Consider the following 27,997-nt stretch of genomic DNA (forward strand, 5'->3'; position numbering starts at 1 on the left):
TTTTCCAAACTAAACATACCCAGTTCTTTCAGCCTTTGCTCACATGACTTGCATTCCATCCCTTTGTCAGTCCTCTCTGGATCCTTTCTAGTTTCTCTACATCCTTTCAAATGATGCCGAGCCGTAGAATGCCATGAAGAGATATTAGCAAATGCCATTGCCTGCTAGGGATGCAGACTGAAAATTCTGAAGTGATCTTTCTATTTTATTTTGTTTTTCTTTAAAAGGAGTAAAATCTTGGCAATTATACAGACTCCAATGAAATTAGTTTAAGTTTGCAAATGTCACACAACCAGAACAGCATAACTTGGCTTTTGTATCTTGGCTTTCTACTGTATTTCACAATGGTGGTATCCACCTCCCAGTCCCATACGGTTAATCTTGAATCATAAGCTTTACCTTGGCTGTGTTTCTTTCTTTTACCCCAACAGCACCTGGAATATATGGCGCATGGCAATCACACCGGAGTGTCGGTGTTCATCCTTCTAGGATTCAAAGGCAGTCGATCGCTGCAAGCTCTCCTCTTTGGGATGTTTTTGTTTATCTACAGCATGAGCCTAGTGGGGAACCTCAGCATGATCTCTTTAATCAGGATCGAGACGCGGCTACACACCCCCATGTATTTTTTCCTCAGCAACTTGTCCCTTGTAGACATCACTTACTCTTCCATTATTGCCCCTAAGGCACTGGGGAACTTCTTAGCAGAGAGGAAAGTCATTTCCTTTGCTGGGTGCGCCACTCAATTTTTCTTTCACTCCTTCTCCGTGACCTCTGAGGTTTTGCTTCTGGCTGTGATGGCGTATGATCGCTTCATAGCTATATGCAAGCCGCTGATGTACACGCTCATTATGTCCAAGAAAGTCTGTGTCCAGCTGGTAGCGGCATCATACATTTATGCCTCCATTAATGCCATTGTGCACACAGGCTCTTTGTTCAGCCTGTCCTTCTGTGGTCCCAATATCATTGATCACTTTTTCTGTGACATCCCCCCACTCCAGAAACTCTCCTGCTCTGACACTCATGTGGATGATATTGTGCATTTCCTCTTTGCCTCCGTAGCTGCATTAAGTACTATCCCGGTCATCCTCATTTCCTATGTTTCTATCATGGTGGCCATCTTGCGGATCCGCTCCAACCAGGGCAGACGGAAAGCCTTCTCCACCTGCGCCTCCCACCTGACGGCTGTGTCCCTACTGTATGGGGCTCTGTTCTTTATGTACTTACGACCCACATCCAGCAACTCAGCAGAGTACGACAAAGTGGTGTCCGTGTTCTATACCCTTGTGATCCCCATGTTGAACCCCCTGATCTACAGCCTGAGGAACAAGGAGGTGAAGGATGCCTTGAGGAAGACATTATACCAAAAAATTATTCCTCACTGAATGTAACTGAGAGGCTGAGTTTCATGATTTAATAATAAATAGAAGTGAGAGGAGCTGGCCTGAAAATGGAATTTCTCTCCTATGGAAAATGTTGAGATTTCAAAAAAAAAAAAAAAGAGTTATCCTAACTCAGGACAATATGGGATGATATTGAGTACTTCCCCGGAAGTCAGGGAGATACCAGATCCTGGGTATTCAGGCAGTCACCACCCAGCCCACCCCCAGCAGCACACCGGGAAGGCAGCCTGGGGAACTGGTCCCCAGGGACGTAGCTACACTGACATTAGTTTTCAGTGCAGTTCAGCCCCTATACAGGTGGGAATAGAGTGAAAGGATATGAAATGGTTAAAAAGCAAATCTCTAGAGAGGGCGGGGGCAGTTGTCAGGTGCTGTTTGTGAGACTCTAGGCTGACATAGCCATGGGCAGAAGGGTCTTGCTAATCTCCCCGGGGGTTCTTAAGCCTTAGGTGGGACACTCGTGCACATAGACTGATTTACTGTCTGAAAATCCTTTTGCTCCCATGCTGCACTGTGTTTTTGTTAAGATGAAATACAGGTGTGTGTTTTTTTAAGAAAGCTGGTCACTGTGTTAATTACTCATCACAGCTCCCGAAGGGAAGACTGGCAGGCCCCACGCCCGGATGAGAAGCCCCTGTAGATACACAGGAGGCGATAACCTAAGAGTGGGAGAGTCTGGGGATTCCATCCCAGGACAGGTGAAGGCAAGAGCCCAAACATGTGAGGGAGTCACAAAATATTGTGAGTACACGGAGGAGCCAGTTCCAAAGAACACCGCGATGGGCACCAGGTGGAAGATGCAGGTGGGGGAGGCTTTGCACCAGTCCTCCATGGATTTGGCCAAAGAGGTTCAAAGAGGCAGCTGGACCATTAACTCTTGATGTGTCTCATGTTGGCTACATTGCATTAGCCCAGATCGTCCTCACCACAGAGGAAACTGTGATAAAGCAGTGGGGGAAATAATGCGCATATGACTCCTGTGACATCTTCGGAGATCCTTCAATGGATGAAACGTGCCAGACAAATACATGGAAACCATAGCGATCATTATGAAAATGGATCTCACCTAAGGGACAGATCAGCAGTTAAGTTTATCCATCTTCCCATCACATGACATTTTAAAGCATCACTTTGAATAGTTTCCAGGGTATAAACAGAGAAACTATTAATGGCACAGATACCATCCAAAAATGGGACATGTCATGTCATGTTACCCAGAGAGGAAATTTCATTTTGCTGCATTTAGTGGCCCAAGCTGAATTTAGCTCTTCAGATATTTGTGCAAGATGGGTAAATAAAAATCATTTGGAAACTGGACAAGCTCAGAGAATTCCCTCTCCCCACCCCCTTTAAGGGCTTCATTTGCATCAGTGAAATCAGTGGGAGTTGTGCACTTGGCTTTTAAGGCACACTGGGTCCAGCCCTAAATCATTACCACGTGTTACAGGTTCGACTGAATTCAATAATGCCAAATGGCTCGGCTTAATCAACTTTTAGGAATAAAAAATTATTAGTAACAGATAAATGCAGCATAACAGAGAAAGGAAGACTACATATATTACCAACCTATCTACATGGTAACAGTGCAGAGATCAGACTGCCTTAAAATCTCAGCTTCACTCTGTCTCTATCTATACTAGAGTTGAGGGGTTTTTATCTCTTACCTTTGACATGTTTTTGAATGTTTTTGCTAGGCTTGCACAGACTTGAAAGGGAACAGGACAACATGTATACCTAGTTTATTATCTATGCCTTGACCACCTTATCTGAGAAGTTTGCAAAACCTTAGAAGTATCCTCTACCAGTAAAAACTTGTTATAAAGCACCCGTTAATGAGGTGTTAGCAAAATTATTTGTCTTGTCCTTGTTCTCTGAGATTACAATAGTTCACATCTCCCCTTAACTAAAGAGCATAACATAAGTAAAACTAATTTTGGAAGATCTTATGATGGATACAATTCATACTTATATAAACATACCTACTATCATATATGATATTGTATATGATATTGGCTAACACTATAAAACTAACATAGATAGATATATAGATAGATGGTTAGAGGAGCCAAGCATAGGAGAATACCTAAAGGCTCTCAGGTTGAATGTGTTTCTCTAGCCATGTTGAATTCTCCTGCTGTATACAGAGCAAGGGTCGTGCAAAGCTTACGTCATCTAACAACAGTACGGTTTCAGCATGAATATAAAACATTCAAAATACAATGTACTATACCTATTCACTACTTTCTTATTGTGGTTACATCACATCTCCTTTTTAATTGTATTAGAGCTGCAACAACAAACAAATTCCATGCTTTCATTAATATATTTTGCCTGCGTGAGTTGAATGCATCTATTTTCTATTAGTTAGCAAAAGGTAATTTGCATTGCTGGTTCATGATTCTGTTAGACAGGTTTTCCTATTTCCCTATTTTTGTGTTATAAGAGCCAGCTGCACAAACATTGACAAAGTCCCCCATTTCTTCTCTGATAACTATTCCTGCCGCATTTAGTGATGTCAGAACTTTGCGAGATGGGTTTGTCTATCGTGCCTCTGACCTGGCTGGACACACAATGGGGCCTGGCCTTCATCCAGTCAACCCATCACTCTGTGCGATTGCAGCCCTTTCTGAACCCTTCAGTCTGCCAGTGCCCCTCAACCCTGATCTTCAGCCATTTTTGCCACTCCAATCCCAGGTTTTTAGACATCTCTGAAGAAAAAAAAAAAGCATCTTAATCCCAATCCCCTGCATTCTACCTGGGAACTGCTTATAAAGTTTCTATCTCTGGCCTTTAAAAGAAACCGTGTTATGAATGACTCAATTCTAATTTTCTCTGCAATTACAAAATAATTAAATACATGTAACAGAAAATGCCTTTTCAATAAACTTTTCCACATTTACTCCTGACTGGAAATAATTATTGCTAGGGGGAGGTTCAGATTTAAAACAGGGGAAAGGGATGGAGAGCAGCATCAACGCTTCAGAGAACTTGCACAAAGTGAGAAGCCAACAGATTGGCCACTATCTACTGCTCCCATGTGACCGAAAGGGCATTTTAATGATGCCCTTTGTGCCAGGCGTGAGATTGACAGCTCTAAGGGATTCTGTCTTCAAATGCCAGCAGACCACATAAATACGCCCTGCCTCTAATTCCTCCTTTTGAATCCAAGAAAGAGAGATGTCTCTCTTGCAACAGGCAGCTTTAATATTACAGGCGAAGACTAACGTGAGTAAAAGAAATGTTTTCTTTTCTTCAACTACCTGGTAAATACACCCAGATCCATTCTTCTCAATGAGAAACAGGTTGGTTTTTTTCCTATTCTCAAAATGGTGACTCTTTTACCACCAAAATGTTGTCTTGATTATCTCTCACTGTATAATTTGCATTAAAATGGGACAAAAAGCCTAAAATACCCCGAATGTGGCATGTGATTTTTTTTGGGGGGGAGTGTTGTATATGGGGCTAGAGACCCTCAGGTGTTGTTGATGGTGTTATGACAATCAACCTCAATAGAGCTGTGATGATTTACCCTAACAAAGGATCTGGCCCAATGTGCTTTAATGAGCTAAGTTATTGTATATGCTCTTCAAATGCAAAAAGGGAAAAGGTAAAACAAAAATACCCTTTATTTGCCAGGAATCAAGTTGCTAGGGATAATGGAATGAAAATAAAAAGCTCGTGTATATTTCAGATTTTTCTCATTAGCTTGAAGTGGAAGAACAAGCACATTTGGACCCACTTGGATTCCAAGGAAACGTCTCCCTGGACGCTGTCTGACCGACACTCCCTGCTACTGGGGCATCTCATTGTGGAGTTCTAGGTGGCTATTGGGTGTGTATTCACTATGAAGCTGCTTAATGTCTTTGCTTTAAAAGTAGCTTCGGAGAAAGAAAGGCCGGTCCTCATAGACTCATAGACTTTAAGGTCAAAAGGGACCATTATGATCATCTAGTCCAACTCCCACTGTCTCCACGCACTCTGGGTACATGAGAGAGATTAATAGAGCTTTAATGTATTTCTACACTGCAGAAAGGAAAAATAACCCATGGCAGAGGGTCTTAGAGGCCAGGACAATTGACTCTGTCTCCTGGGGATTGCACTACTGGCAAAAAATATAACTGTGTAGACATTCAGGCTCAGGTTGGAGTCTGGGCTCTGACACCAGGCGAGGTGGGCGGGTGATCACATATTGCCATAGTGAACATGAGAGAGAGAGAGATAAAGAAGGGTTTTATTTGTATCTGTATTCAGTAGGCTGTTTCTCTCCTGAATGGTGATCTTTTCCAAACCCACTTGTGTTGCTTCTGATTCCCTGCTGAGTTATACCAGTTCCATGCCTGTGCCAGGGGCCAGAACAAGTGTGAGAGCTTCTTTCAACCATGGTTTAACTACAGCCTCCCTTTGTTGACCTCTGCTGTTCATTCATACCCCCTTTAGTTATGTAAACACCCCCTCTGTGAATATTAACTTAGTTATCTCCAAAAGAATTGTTTTTGTGGAATTTACTCTGGGACTTTATTCCAAATGTGAGATTTTGGCTGTTTTGTCATGAATATATCGTGGTTTCTAACTGATGATTTAATTATGGAAGGGTGCAAGGGCTGCAATATAAGCCTGGTTTTCAAAGACCTCATCCACCTTTCTGCTTTATATCAGGTTGTTGCAGAGTTCAGAGAATCATAGAACCATAGAGTTGGAAGGGACCACATGGGTCATGTTCTAGTCTAACCCCCAGCCAAGATGCAGTGTTTGTTGTGTCTGACTAACCCAGGTGTAGGCAACCTATGGCACGTGTCCCGAAGGCAGCAAGCGAGCTGATTTTCAGTGGCACTGATGCTGCCCGAGTCCTGGCCACCCGTCCGGGTGGTTCGGCATTTTAATTTAACTTTAAATGAAGCTTCTTAAGCATTTTAAAAACCTTATTTACTTTACATACAACAATAGTTTAGTTATATATTACAGCCTTATAGAAAGAGACCTTCTGAAAACATTAAAATGTATGACTGGCACGCAAAACCCTAAATCAGAGTGAATAAATGAAGACTCAGCACAGCACTGCTGAAAGGTTGCCGACCCCTAGACTAACCAAAGACTGATGGCTCCAGCCTCCTTTTGAAAACCTCCAGTGAAGGAGCTTCCACAACCTCCCTTGGCAGGTTTGTTCTATTGTCCTACTGTTCTGACAGTTAAGAAGCTTTTCCTGAGGTTTAATCTAAATCGGCTGTGCTGTAGTTTGAACCCATTGCCTCTTGTCCTGCCCTCTGTGGCAAGAGAGAAAAAACTTTTCTCCAACTTTTTTATAACAATGTTTCAAGTATTTGAAGATGGCTATCATGTCCGTCCTTAATCTCCTCTTTTCCAAACTAAACATACCCAGTTCCTTCAGCCTTTTCTCACATGGCTTGCATTCTATCCCTTTGTCACTCCTCTCTGGATCTTTTCTAGTTTCTCTACATCCTTTCAAATGATGCCAAGCCGTAGAATGCCATGAAGAGATATTTGCAAATGCCATTGCCTGCTAGGGATGCAGTCTGAAAATTCTGAAGTGATCTTTCTAGTTTATTTTATTTTATTTTTCTTTAAAAGGAGTAAAATCTTGGCAATTATACAGACTCCCATGAAATTAGTTTAAGTTTGCAAAGGTCACACAACCAGAACAGCATAACTTGGCTTTTGTATCTTGGCTTTCTACTGTATTTCACAATGGTGGTATCCACCTCCCAGTCCCATTCAGTTGATCTTGAATCATAAACTGTACCTTGGCTGTTTTTCTTTCTTTTACCCCAACAGCACCTGAATATATGGCGCATGGCAATCACACTGGAGTGTCTGTGTTCATCCTTCTAGGATTCAAAGGCAGTCGATCGCTGCAAGCTCTCCTCTTTGTGATGTTTTTGCTTGTCTACAGCATGAGCCTGGCGGGGAACCTCAGCATGATCTCTTTAATATGGATCGAAACACGACTACACACCCCCATGTATTTTTTCCTCAGCAACTTGTCCCTTGTAGACATCACTTACTCTTCCATTATTGCCCCTAAGGCACTGGTGAACTTCTTAGCAGAGAGGAAAGTCATTTCCTTTGCTGGGTGCGCCACCCAATTTTTCTTTCACTCCTTCTCCGTGAACTCTGAGGGTTTACTTCTGGCTGTGATGGCGTATGATCGCTTCATAGCTATATGCAAGCCGCTGATGTACACGCTCATTATGTCCAAGAAAGTCTGTGTCCAGCTGGTAGCGGCATCATACATTTATGCCTCCATTAATGCCATTGTGCACACAGGCTCTTTGTTCAGCCTGTCCTTCTGTGGTCCCAATATCATTGATCACTTTTTCTGTGACATCCCCCCACTCCAGAAACTCTCCTGCTCTGACACGCGCATGGGTGACACTGTGCATTTCCTCTTTGCCGCCGTAGCTGCATTAAGTACTATCCTGGTCATCCTTATTTCCTATATTTCTATCCTGGTGACCATCTTGCGGATCCGCTCCAACCAGGGCAGACGGAAAGCCTTCTCCACCTGCGCCTCCCACCTGACGACTGTGTCCATACTGTATGGGGCTCTGTTCTTTATGTACTTACGACCCACATCCAGTAACTCATCAGAGTATGACAAAATGGTGGCCGTTTTCTATACCCTTGTGATCCCCATGTTGAACCCCCTGATCTACAGCCTGAGGAACAAGGAGGTGAAGGACGCCTTCAGGAAGACAATATACCAGAAAATTATTCCTCAGTGAATCTAACTGAGAGGATGAATTTCATGATTTAATAACAAATAGAAGTGAGAGGAGCTGGCCTGAAAATGGAATTTCTCTCCTATGGAAAATGTTGAGATTTCAAAAAAAAAAAGAACAAAAGAATCATTCTAACTCAGGACAATATGGGATGATATGGAGTACTTTCCTGGAAATCAGGGAGATCCCAGATCCTGGGTATTCAGGCAGTCATCCCCCCTTCCCACTCCCAGCAGCACACCAGGCAGGCAGCCTGGGGAACTGGCCCCCAGGGACGTAGCTACACTGATGTTAGTTTTCAGTGCAGTTCAGCCCCTATACAGGTGGGAATAGAGTGAAAGGATATGAAATGGTTAAAAAGCAAATCTCTAGAGAGGGCGGGGGCAGTTGTCAGGTGCTGTTTGTGAGACTCTAGGCTGACATAGCCATGGGCCCGGCAGAAGGGCCTTGCTAATTCCCCCAGGGGTTCTTAAGCCTTAGGTGGGACACTCGTGCACATAGACTGATTTACTGTCTGAAAATCCTTTTGCTCCCATGCTGCGCTGTGTTTTTGTTGTTAAGATGAAATACAGGTGTGTGGTTTTTTAAGAAAGCTGGTCACTGTGTTAATCACTCATCACAGCTCCCGAAGGGAAAACTGGCAGGCCCCACGCCCAGATGAGAAGCCCCTGTAGATACACAGGAGGCGATAACCTAAACATGGGAGAGTCTGGGGATTCCATCCCAGGACAGGTGAAAGCAAGAGCCCAAATGCAAGGGAGTCACAAAATATTGTGAGTACACAGACGAGCCAGTTCCAAAGAACACCGCGATGGGCACCAGGTGGAAGATGCAGGTGGGGGAGGCTTTGCACCAGTCCTCCATGGATTTGGCCAAAGAGGTTCAAAGAGGCAGCTGGACCATTAACTCTTGATGTGTCCCATGGTGGCTACATTGCATTAGCCCAGATCGTCCTCACCACAGCGGCAACTGTGATAAAGCAGTGGGGGAAATAATGCGCATATGACGCCTGCGGCATCCTCGGAGATCCTTCAGTGGATGAAATGTGCCAGACAAATACATGGAAACCACAGCTATCCCTATCAAAATGAATCTCACCTAAGGGACAGATCAGCAGTTAAGTTTATCCATCTTCCCATCACATGACATTTTAAAGCATCACTTTGACTAGTTTCCAAGGTATAAACAGAGAAACTATTAATGGCACAGATACCATCCAAAAATGGGACAGGTCATGTCATGTTACTGAGAGAGGAAATTTCATTTTGCTGCATTTACTGGCCCAAGCTGAATTTAGCTCTTCAGATATTTGTGCAAGATGGGTAAATAAAAATCATTTGGAAAATGGACAAGCTCAGAGAACTCCCTCTCCCCACCCCCTTTAAGGGCTTGATTTGCATCAGTGAAATCAGTGGGAGTCGTGCACTTGGCTTTTAAGGCACACTGGGTCCAGCCCTAAATCATTGCCACGTTTTATAGGTTCGACTGAATTAAATAATGCCAAATGGCTCGCCTTAATCAACTTTTAGGAATAAAAGATTATTAGTAACAGATAAATGCAGCATAACAGAGAAAGGAAGACAACATATATTACCGACCTATCTGCATGGTAACAGTACAGAGATCACACTGGCTTAAAATCTCAGCTTCACTCTGTCTCTAGCTATACTAGAGTTGAGGGTTTTTTATCTCTTACCTTTGACATGTTTTTGAATGTTTTTGCTAGGCTTGCACAGACTGGAAAGTAAACAGGACAACATGTACAACTAGTTTCTTTTTTATGCCTTGACGACGATATTTGAGAAGTTTGCAAAACCTTATAAGTATCCTCTACCAGTAAAAACTTGTTATAAAGCACACGTTAGTGAGGTGTTAGCAAAATTATTTGTCTTGTCCTTGTTCTCTGAGATTACAATAGTTCACATCTTCCCTTGGCTAAATAGCATAACATAAGTAAAAATAATTTTGGAAGATCTTAAGATGAATACAATTCATACTTGTATAAACATACCTACTATTATATATAATATTGTATATGATATTGGCCAACACTATAAAACTAAGATAGATAAATAGATAGATAGATGGTTGCAGGAGCCAAGCATAGGAGAATACCTAAAGGCTCTCAGGTTGAATGTGTTTCTCTAGCCATGTTGAATTCTCCTGCTGTATACAGAGTAAGGGTCATGCAAAGCTTACGTCATCTAACAACAGTACAGTTTCAGCATGAATATAAAACTTTCTAAATACAATGTACTATGCCTAGTCACTACTTTCTTATTGTGGTTACATCACATCTCCTTTTTAATTGAACTTATAGCTGCAACAACAAACAAATTCCATGATTTCATTAATATATTTTGCCTGCGTGTGTTGAATGCATCTATTTTCTATTAGTTAGCAAAAGGTAATTTGCATTGCTGGTTCATGATTCTGTTAGACAGGTTTTCCTATTTCCATATTTTTGTGTTATAAGAGCCAGCTGCACAAACATTGACAAAGTCCCCCATTTCTTCTCTGATAACTATTCCTGCCGCATTTAGTGATGTCAGAACTTTGCGAGATGGGTTTGTCTATCGTGCCTCTGACCTGGCTGGACACACAATGGGGCCTGGCCTTCATCCAGTCAACCCATCCCTCTATGCGATTGCAGCCCTTTCTGAACCCCTGAGTCTGCCAGTGCCCCTCAACCCTGATCTTCAGCCATTTTTGCCACTCCAATCCCAGGTTTTTAGACATCTCTGAAGAAAAAAGAAAAAGCATCTTAATCCCAATCCATTGCATTCTACCTGGGAACTGCTTATAAAGTTTCCTATCTCTGGGCTTTCAAAAGAACAGTGTTATGAATGACTCAATTCTAATTTTCTCTGCAATTACAAAATAATTAAATACATGTAACAGAAAATGCCTTTTCAATAAACTTTTCCACATTTACTCCTGACTGGAAATAATTATTGCCAGGGGGGAGGTTCAGATTTAAAACAGGGGAAAGGGATGGAGAGCAGCATCAACGTTTCAAAGAACTTGAACAAAGTTAGAAGCCAACAGATTGGCCACTATCTACTGCTCCCATGTGATGGAAAGGGCATTTTAATGATGCCCATTGTGCCAGACCTGAGATTGATAGCTCTAAGGGATTCTGTCTCCAAATGCCAGCAGACCACATAAATACGCCCTGCCTCTAATTCCTCCTTTTGAATCCAAGAAAGAGAGATGTCTCTCTTGCAACAGGCAGCTTTAATATTACAGGACGAAGACTAATGTGAGTAAAAGAAATGTTTTCTTTTCTTCAACTACCTGGTAAATACACCCAGATCCATTCTTTTCAATGAGAAACAGGTTTGGTTTTTTTTTCCTATTCTCAAAATGGTGACTTTTACCACCAAAATGTTGTCTTGATTGTCTCTCACTGTATAATTTGCATTAAAATGGGACAAAAAGCCTAAAATACCCTGAATGAGGCATGTGATTTTTTCGGGGAGCGGGGGTTGTTGTATATGGGGCTAGAGACCCTCAGGTGTTGTTGATGGTGCTATGACCATCAACCTCAATAGAGCTGTGATGATTTACACCAAGTAAGGATCTGGCCCAATGTGCTTTAATGAGCTAAGTTATTGTATATGCTCCTCAAATGCAAAAAGGGAAAAGGTAAGACAAAAATACCCTTTATTTGCCAGGAATCAAGTTGCTAGGGATTTTGTTTTCTGTAAATGCAGTTCATGGTTTTGAACAACAAATGTTTTCATTTTAAACTTCTCCGAGCAGGTTTTCTGCTGGTGAAATATTCTAGATTGGCAGCCCTAGAGAGAAATGGTCTCTCTCTGTTGAAAGAAAGTTCTGTACAGAACGGGCAGCACTGGCTTTCCCCAACACACCAGTCTCTGCTCCGATGGAAGGTCTTGCGGGTTCAGGGTGGATACACAGGGATAATGGAATGAAAATAAAAAGCTCGTGTATATTTCAGCTTTTTCTCATTAGCTTGAAGTGGAAGAACAAGCACATTTGGACCCACTTGGATTCCAAGGAAACGTCTCCCTGGACGCTGTCTGACCGACACTCCCTGCTACTGGGGCATCTCATTGTGAAGTTCTAGGTGGCTATCGGGTGTGTATTCACTATGAAGCTGCTTAATGTCTTTGCTTTAAAAGTAGCTTCGGAGAAAGAAAGGCCGGTCCTCATAGACTTTAAGGTCAGAAGGGACAAAGTATGTCTACACTTCAGAAAGGAAAAATAACCCATGTCAGAGAGTCTTAGAGGACAGGTCAATTGATTCTGCCTTGTGTGGCTTGCGCTACAGCGCAAAAAATAGCTGTGCAGACATTGAGGCTCAGGCTGGAGTCTGGGCTCTGACACCAGTCGAGGTGGGCGGGTGATCACATATTGCCATAGTGAACATGAGAGAGAGAGAGAGAGAGAGAGAGAGAAGGGTTTTATTTGTATCACTGTTCAGTAGACTGTTTCTCTCCTGAACGGTGATCTTTTCCAAACCCACTTGTGTTGCTTCTGATTCCCTGCTGAGTTATACCAGTTCCATGCCAGTGCCAAGGGCCAGAACAAGTGTGAGAGCTTCTTTCAACCGTGGTTTAACTACAGCCTCCCTTTGTTGACCTCTGCTGTCCATTCATACCCCCTTTAGTTATGTAAACACCCCCTCTGTGGATATTAGGTTAGTTATCTCCAGAATAAATGTTTTTGTGGAATTTACTCTGGGACTTTATTCCAAAGGTGAGATTTTGGTTGACTTGTCATGAATATATTGTGGTTTCTAACTGACGATTTAATTATGGAAAGGTGCTAGGGCTGCAATATAAGGCTGGTTTTCAAAGACCTCATCCACCTTTCTGCTTTATATCAGGTTGTTGCAGAGTTCAGAGAATCATAGAACCATAGAGCTGGAAGGGATCACATGGGTCGTGTTCTAGTCTAACCCCCAGCCAAGATGCAGTGTTTGTTGTGTCTGACTAACCCAAGTCCGATGGTGATCCAGCCTCCTTTTGAAAACCTCCAGTGAAGGAACTTCCACAACCTCCCTTGGCAGGTTTGTTGCATTGTCCTATTGTTCTTACAGATAGGAATTTTTCCTGAGGTTTAATCTAAATCAGCTGTGCTGTAGTTTGACCCCATTGCCTCTTGTCCTGCCCTCTGTGGCAAGAGAGAAAAAACTTTTCTTCAACTTTTTTATAGCAATGTTTCAAGTATTTGAAGATGGCTATCATGTCCGTCCTTAATCTCCTCTTTTCCAAACTAAACATACCCAGTTCCTTCAGCCTTTGCTCACATGACTTGCATTCCAACCCTTTGTCACTCCTCTCTGGATCCTTTCTAGTTTCTCTACATCCTTTCAAATGATGCCGAGCCATAGAATGCCATGAAGAGATATTAGCAAATGCCATTGCCTGCTAGGGATGCAGACTGAAAATTCTAAGTGATCTTTCTATTTTATTTTATTTTTCTTCAAAAAGAGTAAAAATCTTGGCAATTATACAGACTCCAATGAAATTAGTTTAAGTTTGCAAATGTCACACAACCAGAACAGCATAACTTGGCTTTTGTATCTTGGCTTTCTACTGTATTTCACAATGGTGGTATCCACCTCCCAGTCCTATTCGGTTAATCTTGAATCATAAGCTTTACCTTGGCTGTGTTTCTTTCTTTTACCCCAACAGCACCTGGAATATATGGCGCATGGCAATCACACTGGAGTGTCCACGTTCATCCTTCTAGGATTCAAAGGCAGTCGATCGCTGCAAGCTGTTCTCTTTGGGATGTTTTTGTTTATCTACAGCATGAGCCTAGCGGGGAACCTCAGCATGATCTCTTTAATCAGGATCGAGACGCGGCTACACACCCCCATGTATTTTTTCCTCAGCAACTTGTCCCTTGTAGACATCACTTACTCTTCCATTATTGCCCCTAAGGCACTGGGGAACTTCTTAGCAGAGAGGAAAGTCATTTCCTTTGCTGGGTGCACCACACAATTTTTCTTTCACTCCTTCTCCGTGAATTCTGAGGTTTTGCTTCTGGCTGTGATGGCGTATGATCGCTTCATAGCTATATGCAAGCCGCTGATGTACACGCTCATTATGTCCAAGAAAGTCTGTGTCCAGCTGGTAGCGGCATCATATATTTATGCCTCCGTTAATGCCATTGTGCACACAGGCTCTTTGTTCAGCCTGTCCTTCTGTGGTCCCAATATCATTGATCACTTTTTCTGTGACCTCCCCCCACTCCAGAAACTCTCCTGCTCTGACACGCACATGGGTGACACTGTGCATTTCCTGTTTGCCTCCGTAGCTGTATTAAGTACTATCCTGGTCATCCTCGTTTCCTATATTTCTATCATGGTGGCCATCTTGCGGATCCGCTCCAACCAGGGCAGACGGAAAGCCTTCTCCACCTGCGCCTCCCACCTGACGGCTGTGTCCCTACTGTATGGGGCTCTGTTCTTTATGTACTTACGACCCACATCCAGCAACTCAGCGGAGTACGACAAAGTGGTGTCCGTGTTCTATACCCTTGTGATCCCCATGTTGAACCCCCTGATCTACAGCCTGAGGAACAAGGAGGTGAAGGATGCCTTGAGGAAGACAATATACCAGAAAATTATTCCTCACTGAATCTAACTGAGAGGCTGAGTTTATGATTTAATAGAAATAGAAGTGAGAGGAGCTGACCTGAGAATGGAATTTCTCTCCTATGGAAAATATTGAGATTTCAAAAAAAAAAAAAAAAGAGTCATCCTAACTCAGGACAATATGGGATGATATGGAGTACTTCCCTGGAACTCAGGGAGATCTCAGATCCTGGGTATTCAGGCAGTCACCCCCCTCAGCCCACCCCCACCAGGACACCGGGAAGGCAGCCTGGGGAACCGGTCCCCAGGGACATAACTACACTGACGTTAGTTTTCAGTGCAGTTCAGCCCCTATACAGGTGGGAATAGAGTGAAAGGATATGAAATGGTTAAAAAGGAAATCTCTAGAGAGGGCGGGGGCAGTTGTCAGGTGCTGTTTGTGAGACTCTGGGCTGACATAGCCATGGGCCTGGCAGAAGGGTCTTGCTAATCTCCCCGGGGGTTCTTAAGCCTTAGGTGGGACACTCGTGCACATAGACTGATTTACTGTCTGAAAATCCTTTTGCTCCCATGCTGCGCTGTGTTTTTGCTGTTGAGATGAAATACAGATATGTGCTTTTTTTAAGCAAGCTGGTCACTGTGTTAATGACTCATCACAGCTCCCGAAGGGAAGACTGGCAGGCCCCACGCCCAGATGAGAAGCCCCTGTAGATACACAGGAGGCGATAACCTAAGAGTGGGAGAGTCTGGGGATTCCATCCCAGGACAGGTGAAGGCAGGAGCCCACACATGAGGAAGTCACAAAATATTGTGACTACACGGAGGAGCCAGTTCCAAAGAACCGTGTGATGGCCACTAGGTGGAAGATGCAGGTGGGGGAGGCTTTGCACCAGTCCTCCAGGGATTTGGCCAAAGAGGTTCAAAGAGGCAGCTGGACCATTAACTCTTGATGTGTCCCATGTTGGCTACATTGCATTAGCCCAGATCGTCCTCACCACAGCGGCAACTGTGATAAAGCAGTGGGGGAAATAATGCACATATGACGCCTGCGGCATCCTCGGAGATCCTTCAGTGGATGAAATGTGCCAGACAAATACATGGAAACCACAGCTATCACTATCAAAATGGATCTCACCTAAGGGACAGATCAGCAGTTAAGTTGATCCATCTTCCCATCACGTGACATTTTAAAGCATCACTTTGAATCGTTTCCAACCTATAAACAGAGCAACTATTAATGGCACAGATACCATCCAAAAATGGGACATTCATGTCATGTTACCCAGAGAGGAAATTTCATTTTGCTGCATTTACTGGCCCAAGCTGAATTTTGCTCTTCAGATATTTGTGCAAGATGGGTAAATAAAAATCATTTGGAAAATGGACAAGCTCAGAGAATTCCCTCTCCCCACCCCCTTTAAGGGCTTGATTTGCATCAGTGAAATCAGTGGGAGTTGTGCACTTGGCTTTTAAAGCACACTGGGTCCAGTCCTAAATCATTACTACGTGTTACAGTTTCGACTGAATTCAATAATGCCAAATGGGTCGCCTTAATCAACTTTTAGGAATAAAAGATTATTAGTAACAGATAAATGCTGCATAACAGAGAAAGGAAGACTACATATATTACCAACCTATCCACATGGTAACAGTGCAGAGGTCAGACTGCCTTAAAATCTCAGCTTCACTCTGTTTCTATCTATCCTAGAGTTGAGGGGTTTTTATCTCTTACCTTTGACATATTTTTGAATGTTTTTGCTAAGCTTGCACAGACTGGAAAGTTAACAGGACAACGTGTATAACTAGTTTATTATCTATGCTTTGACCACTATATCTGAGAAGTTGGCAAAACCTTAGAAGTATCCTCTACCAGTAAAAACTTGTTATAAAGCACACATTAGTGAGGCATTAGCAAAATTATTTCTCTTGTCCTTGTTCTCTGAGATTACAATAGTTCACATCTCCCCTTGGCTAAATAGCATAACATAAGTAAAAAATAATTTTGGAAGATCTTAATATGAATACAATTCATACTTGTATAAACATACCTACTATTATATATAATATTGTATGTGATATTGGCTAACACTATAAAACGTTTAGATAGATAGATAGATAGTTGCAGGAGCCAAGCATAGGAGAATACCTAAAGGCTCTCAGGTTGAATGTGTTTCTTTAGCCATGTTGAATTCCCCTGCTATATACAGAGCAAGGGTCATGCAAAGATTACATCACCTAACAGCAGTACAGTTTCAGCATGAATAGAAAACTTTCTAAATACAATGCACTATACCTATTCACTACTTTCTTATTGTGGTTACATCACATCTCCTTTTTAATTGAACTTATAGCTGCAACAACAAAAAAAATCCATGATTTCATTAATATGTTTTGCCTGCATGAGTTGAATGCATCTATTTTCTATTAGTCAGCAAAAGGCAATTTGCATTGCTGGTTCATGATTCTGTTTGTTGGACAGGTTTTCCTATATCTATATTTTTGTGTTATAAGAGCCAGCTGCACAAACGTTGACAAAATCCCCCATTTCTTCTCTGATAACTATTCCTGCCGCATTTAGTGATTTAAGAACTTTGTGAGATGGGTTTGTCTATTGTGCCTCTGACCTGGCTGGACACACAATGGGTCCTGGCCTTCTTCCAGTCAACACGTCTCTTGGAAATGGTCATTTGCCATGTGACATGGATTCCGCTAGGGTAATTACTGATCAGGTTTGATCTAAGTCCACTGTTTTTGTGATTCTTTCTTTAAGTCTTAGGATTAGATCCTTCAAATGGTTGGCTGTGTTTTTTTTGTTTTGTTTTTTGTTGTTGTTGTTTTTTGTTGTTTAAAGATTCTGCTCCCATTTTAGGCAAATATTTCTATTCTGGAAATCATTTAAGAGTGTGCTTAAATCCCCCAGAATTCAATGGGGTTTAATCACGTGTTCAATGTCAAGCATACGTTTAATGGATTCACTAGATAGAGATGGGTACGAGCACATACTTAAGGGCTTTCCAGAACTGGGACATTTATTTGTAAGAGCTCTAGTCTGGTAAAATGGGAAATCTTTCCAAACTGGCAATACACCTCAAAAGAGGATAAAGCTTTGAGCGTACATTTCGGGACAGACAGTACAACATGTCCAGCAGCACCTACAACTGGAGGCAGATGTTCAGAGGTGCTGGGCTTTCAGTTAGACACCGCAGTTAAGAAGTCCAAATTATAGCAGTGGTCAGCACCCAACACTGAGATAAATAGTGCAGGTCCCAAATGAATAATTTAGGTCCCTAAATTGGAGCGGAAACCTTTGGAAAATCTACTCACTTGTTCGGGTGCTGAAAAGTTAGCTATTGGATACAGAGCTTTTTGGAAAAATCTGGGCATTAGTTTTTTTTTTAAATGAAAGAAACATATTTGGTTATTCATATAAAGATAATGACACAGAAAACTCACTTCTCCATCTCCCCCTCATTTATTGATTAAACTCCATGTCTAACATTTACACCGAGAAAAAACCTTCTTTCCTATCATCCTCCTAAAGACCTTTTTCACCTCTGTTCAGAGGGGTAGCCGTGTTAGTCTGCTTCAGCAAACACAACCGGAGTCCTGTGGCACCTTACAGACTAAGACATTTATTTGCGTATAAGCTTTCGTGGGCTGGAACCCACTTCGTCAACTTATGCCCAGATAAATTTGTTAGTCTTTAAGGTGCCACAGGACTCCATTTTTTTTTCACCTCCTTTTTCCTCAGGCTGTAGATCCAGGAGTTCAGCATGTGGATCACAAGGGTATAAAACAGAGGTGACCCTGTCTTTTTCCATGAAGTACTTTGAGCTGGGCCATAAATATATAAAAGAGCCTGTTCCATAGAGGATGGTGATGGCCATCAGGTGAGAGGCGCAGGTGGAGAAGGCTTTGCTCTTGCCCTTCATGGGCTTGATCTTTAGAAGAGCGACCACAATGTACACCAAGCATTCTCAAGACTACCCACACGAGGAAATAAGGAAACAGATCAACAGAGCCAGACGTGTACCCAGCAGCCTCCTACTGGAAGACAAACCCAAGAAAGAAACCAACAGGACTCCACTGGCCATCACATACAGTCCCCAGCTAAAACCCCTACAACGCATCATCAGGGATCTACAACCCATCCTGGACAATGATCCCACACTTTCACAGGCCTTGGGTGGCAGGCCAGTCCTCGCCCACAGACAACCTGCCAACCTGAAGCATATTCTCACCAGCAACTGCATACCGCACCATAGTAACTCTAGCTCAGGAACCAATCCATGCAACAAACCTTTATGCCAACTCTGCCCACATATCTACACCAGCAACACCATCACAGGACCTAACCAGATCAGCCACACCATCACCGGTTCATTCACCTGCACATCCACCAATGTAATATATGCCATCATATGCCAGCAATGCCCCTCTGCTATGTACATCGGCCAAACTGGACAGTCTCTAAGGAAAAGGATAAATGGACACAAATCAGACATTAGGAATGGCAATATACAAAAACCTGTAGGAGAACACTTCAACCTCCCTGGCCACACAATAGCAGATCTTAAGGTGGCCATCCTGCAGCAAAAAAACTTTAGGACCAGAAACTGCTGAGCTCCAGTTCATCTGCAAATTTGACACCATCAGCTCAGGACTAAACAAAGACTGTGAATGGCTTGCCAATTACAGAACCAGTTTCTCCTCCCTTGGTTTTCACACTTCAACTGCTAGAACTGGGCCTCATCCTCCCTGATTGATCTAACCTCGTTATCTCTAGCTTGTTTCTTGCTTGCTTATATATACCTGCCCCAGGAAATTTCCACTACTTGCATCCGAAGAAGTGGGTATTCACCCATGAAAGCTCATGCTGCAAAACGTCTGTTAGTCTATAAGGTGCCACAGGATTCTTTGCTGCTTTCACAATGTACATGTAAGAGACGAGAATGATCAGGAGAGGAGATGTTACAACCACAGCGGCACAGGTGAAATGAACCATGTCTGCGATGCGAGTGCCAGAGGAGGTCAGCTTCAGGCTGGGGGGGCACATCACAGATGAAATGATAAGGAAGGGCTATTTAACAAAACCTTGACTAACTTCAAGCCCAGTCCAGCCAAAGTGGAGTGAGAACCCAATAATCCAGGAAGAACTGACAGCTGTCTACAAAGCAGTCTGTCTCCTCTAAGAAGAAATCAACCACCTAAACAAATATCCGCTCTAGATGTGTATACTAGGCCAAATTCTCAGCTGATATAACTCTGTTGAAGTAATTTACTTCGTATTATGAGGCTTGATTGGAAGGTTTCCCTTAGAAACTTTAGTGAAACAAACCACTGTCAATCTTTTAGGCAACCAAGCAACCATGAAGTATAAATTACATGTGGACGTCCGTGATACAAAAAGGGTTATTGCCGAGTAGGTAGAAGGTGGCACAGAATGGCCTGGCATTATAAAAGTGGGTTTAAAATGCTTCAGCTTGGCTCAGTGGGACAAGTCCTTTTCTCTAACTAACATCCTGGAAGGAAAATCCGGTACACATGACGAGAGTTCATCCCAATATTAAGTGTTTGAAAGGACTCAAAGGTTCAAGATGTAGAGGGATTTTTAAAAAAAAATGTTTTTTTCAACCACTCTCAATTTGAGGATTTGACTTACGGGTTTTGAGCACCTGGGGATGGCAATGCGGCCTTAGCACAAACTGGTGCCTGACTGTGAGCTGAGCTGCTGTGACCATCTGCCTACTCCCTTGGGTGCCCTTCTGGTGGTTGTTGGGTGCCAAGTTCTTTGGAAAATCCAGGGCTGCTGACAGAATTGCTGGGCCCCTGGGGAAACTGTGTGTGGGGGAGGCTCCAGGCCCCTGGAAGGGGTAGGGCCTCGGGCAGAAGGGGCGGGGCTGGGGGCTAGCCCTCCCCGCCCCCCGAGATGCCTTGAGCGCTGCCTGGCCCATGCTGCCTGGGGCTCCAGCGGTGATTACCGCTGCCCCTTTTGCACCCACACCACACCCACTGGCAGCTCTGGGTGCCCCACTCTGCTGCTGGCCTGGCCAGTGATTAAATCACTGTGATTTAAAAGTGGCAGGGAGCCCTGAGCAGCCCGGGGCTTCTCCCTGCTGCTGACACACTGCACTGCACCGCTACTGTGACTTAAAAGTGGCAGGGAGCTTCCTGCCGGTATTACCTTGGCAGCAGCAGTGGCCCTGGGAGCCCTGGGCCCTTTCAAGTCACCAGAGCCCATGGTCTGCCTCCCTTGCCCGTCCCACCCCCCTCTGGTCAGCGGCCCTGGGAAAATCTACCTTCCTTTATTCCTTTACATGGAAGGTGCACACATTGGGTTATTCACAGCAATCAAGCTAACAATACAGAGAAATCACTCCCTGCCTTTCCTTCCCTCTATTGAATTAAAGCCATCCCCAGTATTTGCATTTACAGAGAAAAAACCTTCCTCTCTCTTATCGGCCTAAAGGCCTCTTTGACCTCTTTATTCCTCAGACTGTAGATCAGGGGGTTCAGCATGGGGATCACCAGGGTATAAAACACAGAGATGATTTTGTCCTGATCCATGGAAGACTTTGAGCTGGGCCGTAAATACATGAAAGAGCCCGTTCCGTAGAAGATGGTGACAGCCGTCAGGTGGGAGGCGCAGGTGGAGAAGGCTTTGCGTTGGTCCTTAGCAGAGTTGATCCTTAGGATAGTGACCACGATGTATATATAGGAGATGAGGATAATCAGGATGGTAGTTGATACCAGCATCGTCGCACAGGTGAAATGAACAATGTCTGTGATGCGGGTGTCAGAGCAGGACAGCTTCACAAGAGGGGGCACATCGCAGAAGAAATGATCGATATAGGCCTCACAGAAGGACAAACGGAATATAAATGCAGTTTGCACCATTGAATTCAGACAGCTCATGAAGTACGACCCCAGCACCAACAGCACGCAGAACCTCTTGGACATGACGACGGTGTAGAGCAATGGGCTGCAGATGGCCGTGAAGCGGTCGTACGCCATCACACTCAATAGCCAGCATTCGCAAGAGATGGCGATGGAGAAGAAGAAGAACTGCACAGTGCATCCAGTGAATGAAATGACCTTTCTCCTTGCTGCAAAGGTCATCAGCGTGCTGGGAATTATGATGGTGGCATAGCCGACATCTAAGAGGGCCAGGTTGCTGATGAAAAAGTACATGGGGGTGTGAAGTCGGGAGTCAATCCTGATTACAGTGACCAAGGTGAGGTTCCCCATTAGGATCAGCAAGTAGATCAACAGAAACACTACAAAGAGGGTGACCTGCAGCTTCAAGTTGTCTGTGAATCCCAACAAGATGAACTCAGTCACCAGAGTGCGATTTCTCTCTCCCATTTATCCCAGATGCACTGTCCTCGGAAGGTGAGAAAAGTGAGGTGTACACTGAAAGAGGAGACAAATAAGGCCTGTAGTCAGTGAAGATATAACTATCAAATATACCCTATGCTTCTCTGTGTCACTAGTGACTAGACCGTATCAAGATTTAAGAGTCTGCTACTGGCTTCAGGCTACACAGTTGGGTCTTTTAGTTCTGGCAGTAGAAGCTCATACTGTTAAAGTCAGAGCCGTAGTTCGACCCCCATTGCCAACAATAAGTAACAGCCAACACAGCTTTGTCAAGAAGAAATCATGCCAACTCAACCTAATGCCCTTCTTTGACAGTGTAACCAGCGTAGAAGGTGAAGCAGTAGATATGATATGGATTTTAGTAAGGCTTTTGACACAGTTGCACGTAACATTTTCGTAAGCAAACTAGTACGTCTGTCAAACAATTAAAAAAATAATTGTGAGATAAAAAATAATTGCAATTAATTGCAGATTTGACAACAATAGAAAAGCATTTATTTAAATATTTTTGGATGTTTTCAACAATATATTGATTTCAGTTACAATACAGAACAACGTGTATAGTACTCACTTCATGTTATTATTTTATTACAAATATTTGCACTGTAAAAAGGATAAAATAGTATTTTTCAATTCACCTCATACAAGTACTGTACTGCAATCTCTTAATTGTGAAAGTCCAACTTACAAATGTAAAATTGTTTTTACATAACTGCACTCAAAAACAAAACAATGTAAAACTTCAGAGCCTACAAGTCCATTCAGTCCTACTTCTTGTTCAGCCAATCACTAAGACAAACAAGTTTGTTTATATTTACAGGCGATAATGCTGCCCACTTCTTATTTACAATGTCACCTGAAAGTGAGAACAGGCATTTGCATGGCACTGTAGGTATTTACATCCATATATGCTAATCATTCGTATGCCCCTTCATGCTTCGACCACCATTCTAGGTTAGGTTAGTTTTGAGGGGAAAACTCTCTAACTCTAAGGATGGGTAAGTATTGGAATAAGCTTCCAAGACAGGTTATAGAAAACCCAGAATCTGAGACCATAACCCACATCAATGAACTCTACCATTGACCAATGGGAATCTTTGCATAACAAGCTTCTACTCAGTGTGAGAAAGGATATGACACATGGACACATAAATTTCCTACTCCAGAGCCCATTTGCAGCTCCCCATCCCAGTGGCAGAGTTGTCTGCCTGCACAGGGCACCAAACATACTTATTCCCAGATCCCTGTGCTGGTCTCCCTGTGCTGATACCAGTGTGTGCCAGGTGCATTCACCAACCATGCATCTTTCCTGCTCCCAGCTATGATCCCAGAGCTGTGTTCTGTGCCATGCACTGACTGCACCTGGTCTGTACACTATGCCGCACACTGAACGTGCCCCGAATGTGCCTGTAGCATTGCAGCTCAGCCCTCGTTGAACTTGTGCCATGCAGATCACATTCCCACCCCCGGATCCCAGTCCGTATCCCAGCACTGTGTGCATGTGCCACTCATCGAGCATGCCCATTCATGGTTCCTTAGTCTGCTCTCATTGATGCATGCTCAGCTCCTGGCTACAGTCCCAGAGCTATGTACTGTACCATGCACAGTTCTCAGCTCCCCACCCCGTCCCGTGTGCCGGTGCTGTGCGTTGAGTGAATTTGTTCCTTGTGGCTGGCACAGATCCTGTTCATCATATCGAGTGCCGCCAGGCAGGCGTTCAGTGAGCCTATCCCAACAGAGAGGTGATTTATCCTGGCTGGGACTCTTACACTCACCTCTCTGGTGTCATTTTCTGTGTGGCAACTATTCCCTCCCACATCATCAAGGCTCTCCATCACCATCATATCTCTGACCCAGCACTGCCCACCAAACTCTCACCCACCAACGCGTCGGCAGAAAGCTCTATGGCATTGTAGGTGGGGGGGGGATGTCTGTGGAGGGCTGGACATCCTCTAAAGTGACCGTTCCCACTCATGCTTCCAAAGTTGCTTCCTTGTGGTCCCAAACATCGAGTAGAAAGGCACCTTGAGAGCACTAAGGTGGACAGCATACAAAATACTGGAGTAAAGGGTTGGGGCACACAGTCCTTTGGTTCCAGGGACAGCACCTGTGCCCTTAAATTGCCCAGGGAGTACACTGCTTAGTGTTGTCACTCACAAAGGAGCTGATCCCAGGACAATCCAATGTGATATGGTTTCTAGCAGTTAGAGCCCTAGTTTTGTTCCCTACCTCAGTAGTTCTCAACAAGGAGTCCGAGGCAGGTTTCAGGGTTTACTCCAGGCATGGCTGGCAATAGACTCGGTAGGGCCCAGAGCAGAAAGCCAAAGCCCCACCATACAGGACGGCAGCCCATGGCCCCAAGCCCCGCTACCCGAGGCTGAAGCCGAAGCCTGAGCAACTTAGCTTCGCGGGACCCCCTGTGATATAGGGCTTCGGGCAATTTTATCCCCTAATGCCGGCCATGGCTTTTCTATGTAAAAATACAGCTGTGGTGGCACAGCTGGGCCCTGGAGTTTTTATAGCATGTTGGGGGGTGGGATGAATCAGAAAGAAAAAGGTTGAAAGCCCCTGCCTTGGCTTCTCAGGAATCTCTTAACCAAATTACCCCCAAATAGCATCATCAGCTCTACTCCAAACTGCCCTGCAGCATATCACTTTGGAAACCAATTTACATATATATGTTGATTTTCGTACCCTGAAAATTATATGCAGCTGATTTTAGGAAGGGCTGCATGGCTGGAGCCTCGGAACAAAATGATCCCAAATTTATATCTCAGATCCCATCCCTGAGTCAGTTCTACCATGTCACTTTCAAAGGCAATCCCCTGATGCATACACATTTTGAAGCATCTCGAAATATCAGCTCCTAAACCAGGGGCTTTGCTCTCAGGGCAGGGCCGGCTCCAGGGTTTTGCCGCCACAAGCGGCGGGGATAAAAAAAAAAGCCATGATTGCGATCGGCGGTAATTTGGCGGCAGCTCCACTGCGCTGCTTTCTTCTTTGGCGGCAATTCGGTGGCAGGTCCTTCCCTCCGAGAGGGACCGAGGGACCCGCCACCGAATTGCCTCCGAAGAGCCAGACGTGCCGCCCCTTCCCCTTGGCCACTCCAAGCACCTGCTTGCTGAGCTGGTGTCTGGAGCCAGCCCTGCCTCAGAGCAAAAATTCCAAAAGAAACCTCTGCAGAATGTAACTAAAGTCCACACACAGGCTGAGGAAGCTGCCATGGCCAGGACTGAAGCTCACAGCTGAAGAGTGATGCTAAGACTCAATGAGCACAGACTGTCACCTTGAGCCAGCCTGGGTATGCCCACAATGCCCGCCAAGCCCAGGTTTCGGGTCAGGTTTGAACCCAAGTCCCCTTCAGTCCACACTCAGCGCAGTCTGGCTGGGGTTAGCAAGAACTCAGAACCATGGGGCTGTACCTCGAGAATTTCAAGCAAAAGAGACTTATCCGTTTGGACCTTACCCTTGGCTTCCAGGAGGCATCGCAATTCTCAAGACATCTCAAGCAAGTACGCTGGTTGTAAAGCACTTACAGAAACCAGCTCTTAAACAGTAGACAAGTCCCATCATTAAGTATATCAGAGCTACCAATCCCCTCTCATAAGCCAGGCCCTCAACTAGAGCAAATGAGCATTGATTTCAGAGAGATGTTACAGCCATGGAGAATGTGGCCTTTTTGTAAAATCTACCTCCACTGCACGTTTTTTCATACACAACTCTTACCTAAGCAGTCACTTGTGTGTCCCAGATCACTTGAGGCATCAGTGTGACTTTCCTCATCATTATGTTACTGTGCAAAAGGAAAACAATAATAGATGGACGCGTCAGACAGTCCCTTCTCCAGGTGAATTGCTTCCAAAGCAGAACTATTTCCACTTGCAAAAAAAAAATCAAAAGAGAATATTTACACCACTTCCACCAGAACCAGAGTGATGAAACCCACCTGCAGCAGGCAGATGTCTGTCATTGTTGACCCCACCAAAAGAACTGTATTTGGAGAGCGCTGGGTTTGTTTATATATTAGTTTAAGTGGCGTTTGCGGACGTAATCCCTGGGTGGCCCACAGAGCTCTGCATATCAGGCTAAGCACAGATGGGATCATTAAAATGTCTTTCAAGTACTCTGGGGATAACTGCATATGGACGTGTTGTCTTCGAAACTTGGGCTCACTTCATTCCCTGTTCTTAGGTTCAAAGAAAATTGGCCCATTTTCCTCAGCCAGGAAGCTGAAGGATCCCTCACCAGCAAAAGCCTCATTGTAGATGCAAAGGGCATCATACTGTATCCTTCTAGGTAACAAATGTTGTATCCTTCTAGGTAACAAATATGATTCCCCATGTTAATCCTCTTGGTAAATATACCTGATGCAGCCTCCTGGGACCTGCCTTTGGTACATGTCACACAAGGTACTTGTTTCATATCTGGTCAGTATGTGCAACTTAGATGTGCTAGAAAGACTTTTCAATACGGGATTCATGGGGCAAAAATGCTCATCCTTTGGCCTCATTCTGCTCCCACTAAAGTCAATTCAATGGGAGCAGAGTTTGGTCTGTTCAGAGTGCTTTTGATAACCCCACCCTTGGTCGCCGCTTAGGATAGTGCGGACTCTGGCACAGATCCTCAGTTACTGTGGATCAGCATAGCTCCACCGAGATGAGGAATTTGCACAATCTGAGGACCTGACCCTCTGTGTCTTTTCCCTGGTACAAAAGACATTGCCAGATTGTCATATTTCCTGGTGGCACTCAGAAATTGTCCCCGATTATGAATTGCCTTCCTGCTATCGCCACCTCTGTTCCTTATGGTTTTAATAGCAGGGATGCTCTGCCATTCAGAGGGGATTCCTGTGCAAAGACTTCTTCAATCCATGACTATTTCTCTCATTTTAACCTACCTCTTATACTATGTGCTGTAGATTCCCTGTATTGATTCCGTGGCAGGAGAAAACTGCACTACGGTGACTGAGTTCATTCTCTGGGGATTCACAGATCATCCAGAGCTGCAGGACTCCCTCTTCTTGGTGTTTCTCGTGACCTACATTATCACCCTTGTGGGGAATCTTGGGATAATCATGTTAGTTAGAATCATTCCTCGACTCCACACACCCATGTACTTCTTCCTCCGTAATTTGTCTTTTGTTGACATCTGTTACTCCTCAGCCATTGCCCCCAAGACACTGCAGAACCTTTTAGCAGAGAAGAAAACCATTGCATACGCTGCTTGCGCTGCTCAAATGTTCTTCTTCAATACATTTTTGACGACAGAGTGTTACCTCCTCGCTGTGATGGCGTACAGCTAATATGTGGCCATCTGTAAGCCACCGCTCTATGTCATCATCATGTCCCCAAGGATCTGTGCCCAGCTGGTGGCTGGGTCATATCTCCTTGGGGTCATTGGAGTTTCGGTACAAACAAGCGGTGCCTTTCAATTATCCTACTGCAGCTCCAACATCATCAATCATTTATTTTGCGACATCCCTGCAGTTGTTAAGCTGTCTTCCTCCGGCACCTACAATTCAGAGCTGATGTTTTTTGCCTTCTCAGGGATTATTACCATCTCCACCATTTCAATCATCCTTCTATCCTCCATTTACATCCTCTCCACCATCCTGAGGATCCGCTTCACTGAGGGCAGGTGCAAAAACCTTCTCCACCTGCACCTCCCACCTGATGGCCGTCACCGTGTTCTACGGGACGGCCATTTGCATTTATGTCCTTCCCCAATCTGAAGACTGACACAAACATGACAAAATTGTCTCAGTGTTCTCTATCCTGGTGATCCCCATGTTGAACCCTCTGATCTACAGCCAGAGGAACAAGGAGGTAAAGGATGCTCTGAGATCAACGATACGCCTAAAAATACTCTCTTTAATGTTGTTGTGAACCTCTTTTTTAAAATAAACATCT

General features: G+C 44.1%; 4 protein-coding genes and 1 pseudogene across 5 annotated transcripts; 4 read left to right on the plus strand and 1 right to left on the minus strand.

The window, feature by feature from the left end:
* The first annotated feature begins 428 nt into the window (after nucleotides 1-428).
* Nucleotides 429-1,382, plus strand: LOC123367942 (olfactory receptor 1020-like). The gene has a single exon (XM_045012320.1). It carries the CDS (start codon nucleotides 444-446, stop codon nucleotides 1,380-1,382), a length of 939 nt encoding a protein of 312 aa, XP_044868255.1. The 5' UTR covers nucleotides 429-443.
* A 5,804-nt stretch (nucleotides 1,383-7,186) lies between these two features.
* LOC123369557 (olfactory receptor 1020-like) lies at nucleotides 7,187-8,140 on the plus strand. Its single transcript, XM_045015271.1, has one exon. The coding sequence runs from the start codon at nucleotides 7,202-7,204 to the stop codon at nucleotides 8,138-8,140; it is 939 nt and encodes a 312-aa protein (XP_044871206.1). The 5' UTR covers nucleotides 7,187-7,201.
* A 2,979-nt stretch (nucleotides 8,141-11,119) lies between these two features.
* Nucleotides 11,120-14,754, plus strand: LOC123369541 (olfactory receptor 1020-like). Of its 2 annotated transcripts, none has more exons than XM_045015232.1 (2): nucleotides 11,120-11,138; nucleotides 13,823-14,754. In XM_045015232.1, the coding sequence occupies exons 1-2, from the start codon at nucleotides 11,132-11,134 to the stop codon at nucleotides 14,752-14,754; spliced, it is 939 nt and encodes a 312-aa protein (XP_044871167.1). In that variant the 5' UTR covers nucleotides 11,120-11,131. The 2 variants fall into 2 exon arrangements, with proteins under 2 accessions (XP_044871167.1, XP_044871166.1); XM_045015231.1 differs by lacking the exon at nucleotides 11,120-11,138 and adding an exon at nucleotides 12,122-12,241 and having other exon boundaries at nucleotides 13,804-14,754.
* A 6,386-nt stretch (nucleotides 14,755-21,140) lies between these two features.
* Nucleotides 21,141-25,878, minus strand: LOC123369906 (olfactory receptor 1019-like). The gene is made up of 2 exons (XM_045015959.1): nucleotides 25,815-25,878; nucleotides 21,141-22,124 (listed from the first exon to the last, which is right to left on the minus strand). The coding sequence occupies exon 2, from the start codon at nucleotides 22,074-22,076 to the stop codon at nucleotides 21,141-21,143; it is 936 nt and encodes a 311-aa protein (XP_044871894.1). The 5' UTR covers nucleotides 22,077-22,124; nucleotides 25,815-25,878.
* Nucleotides 25,499-27,973, plus strand: LOC123369207 (annotated as a pseudogene).
* Nucleotides 27,974-27,997: the final 24 nt, after the last annotated feature.

This window comes from Mauremys mutica, chromosome 4 (assembly GCF_020497125.1).
Source record: "Mauremys mutica isolate MM-2020 ecotype Southern chromosome 4, ASM2049712v1, whole genome shotgun sequence".
Classification (NCBI taxonomy): Eukaryota; Metazoa; Chordata; order Testudines; family Geoemydidae; genus Mauremys; species Mauremys mutica.

What these genes read in the sequence shown, in the direction of transcription:
- LOC123367942 (XM_045012320.1), top strand. Translation starts at nt 444, where the DNA reads ATGGCGCATGGCAATCACACCGGAGTGTCGGTGTTCATCCTTCTAGGA.
- LOC123369557 (XM_045015271.1), top strand. Translation starts at nt 7,202, where the DNA reads ATGGCGCATGGCAATCACACTGGAGTGTCTGTGTTCATCCTTCTAGGA.
- LOC123369906 (XM_045015959.1), bottom strand. Translation starts at nt 22,076, where the DNA reads ATGGGAGAGAGAAATCGCACTCTGGTGACTGAGTTCATCTTGTTGGGA.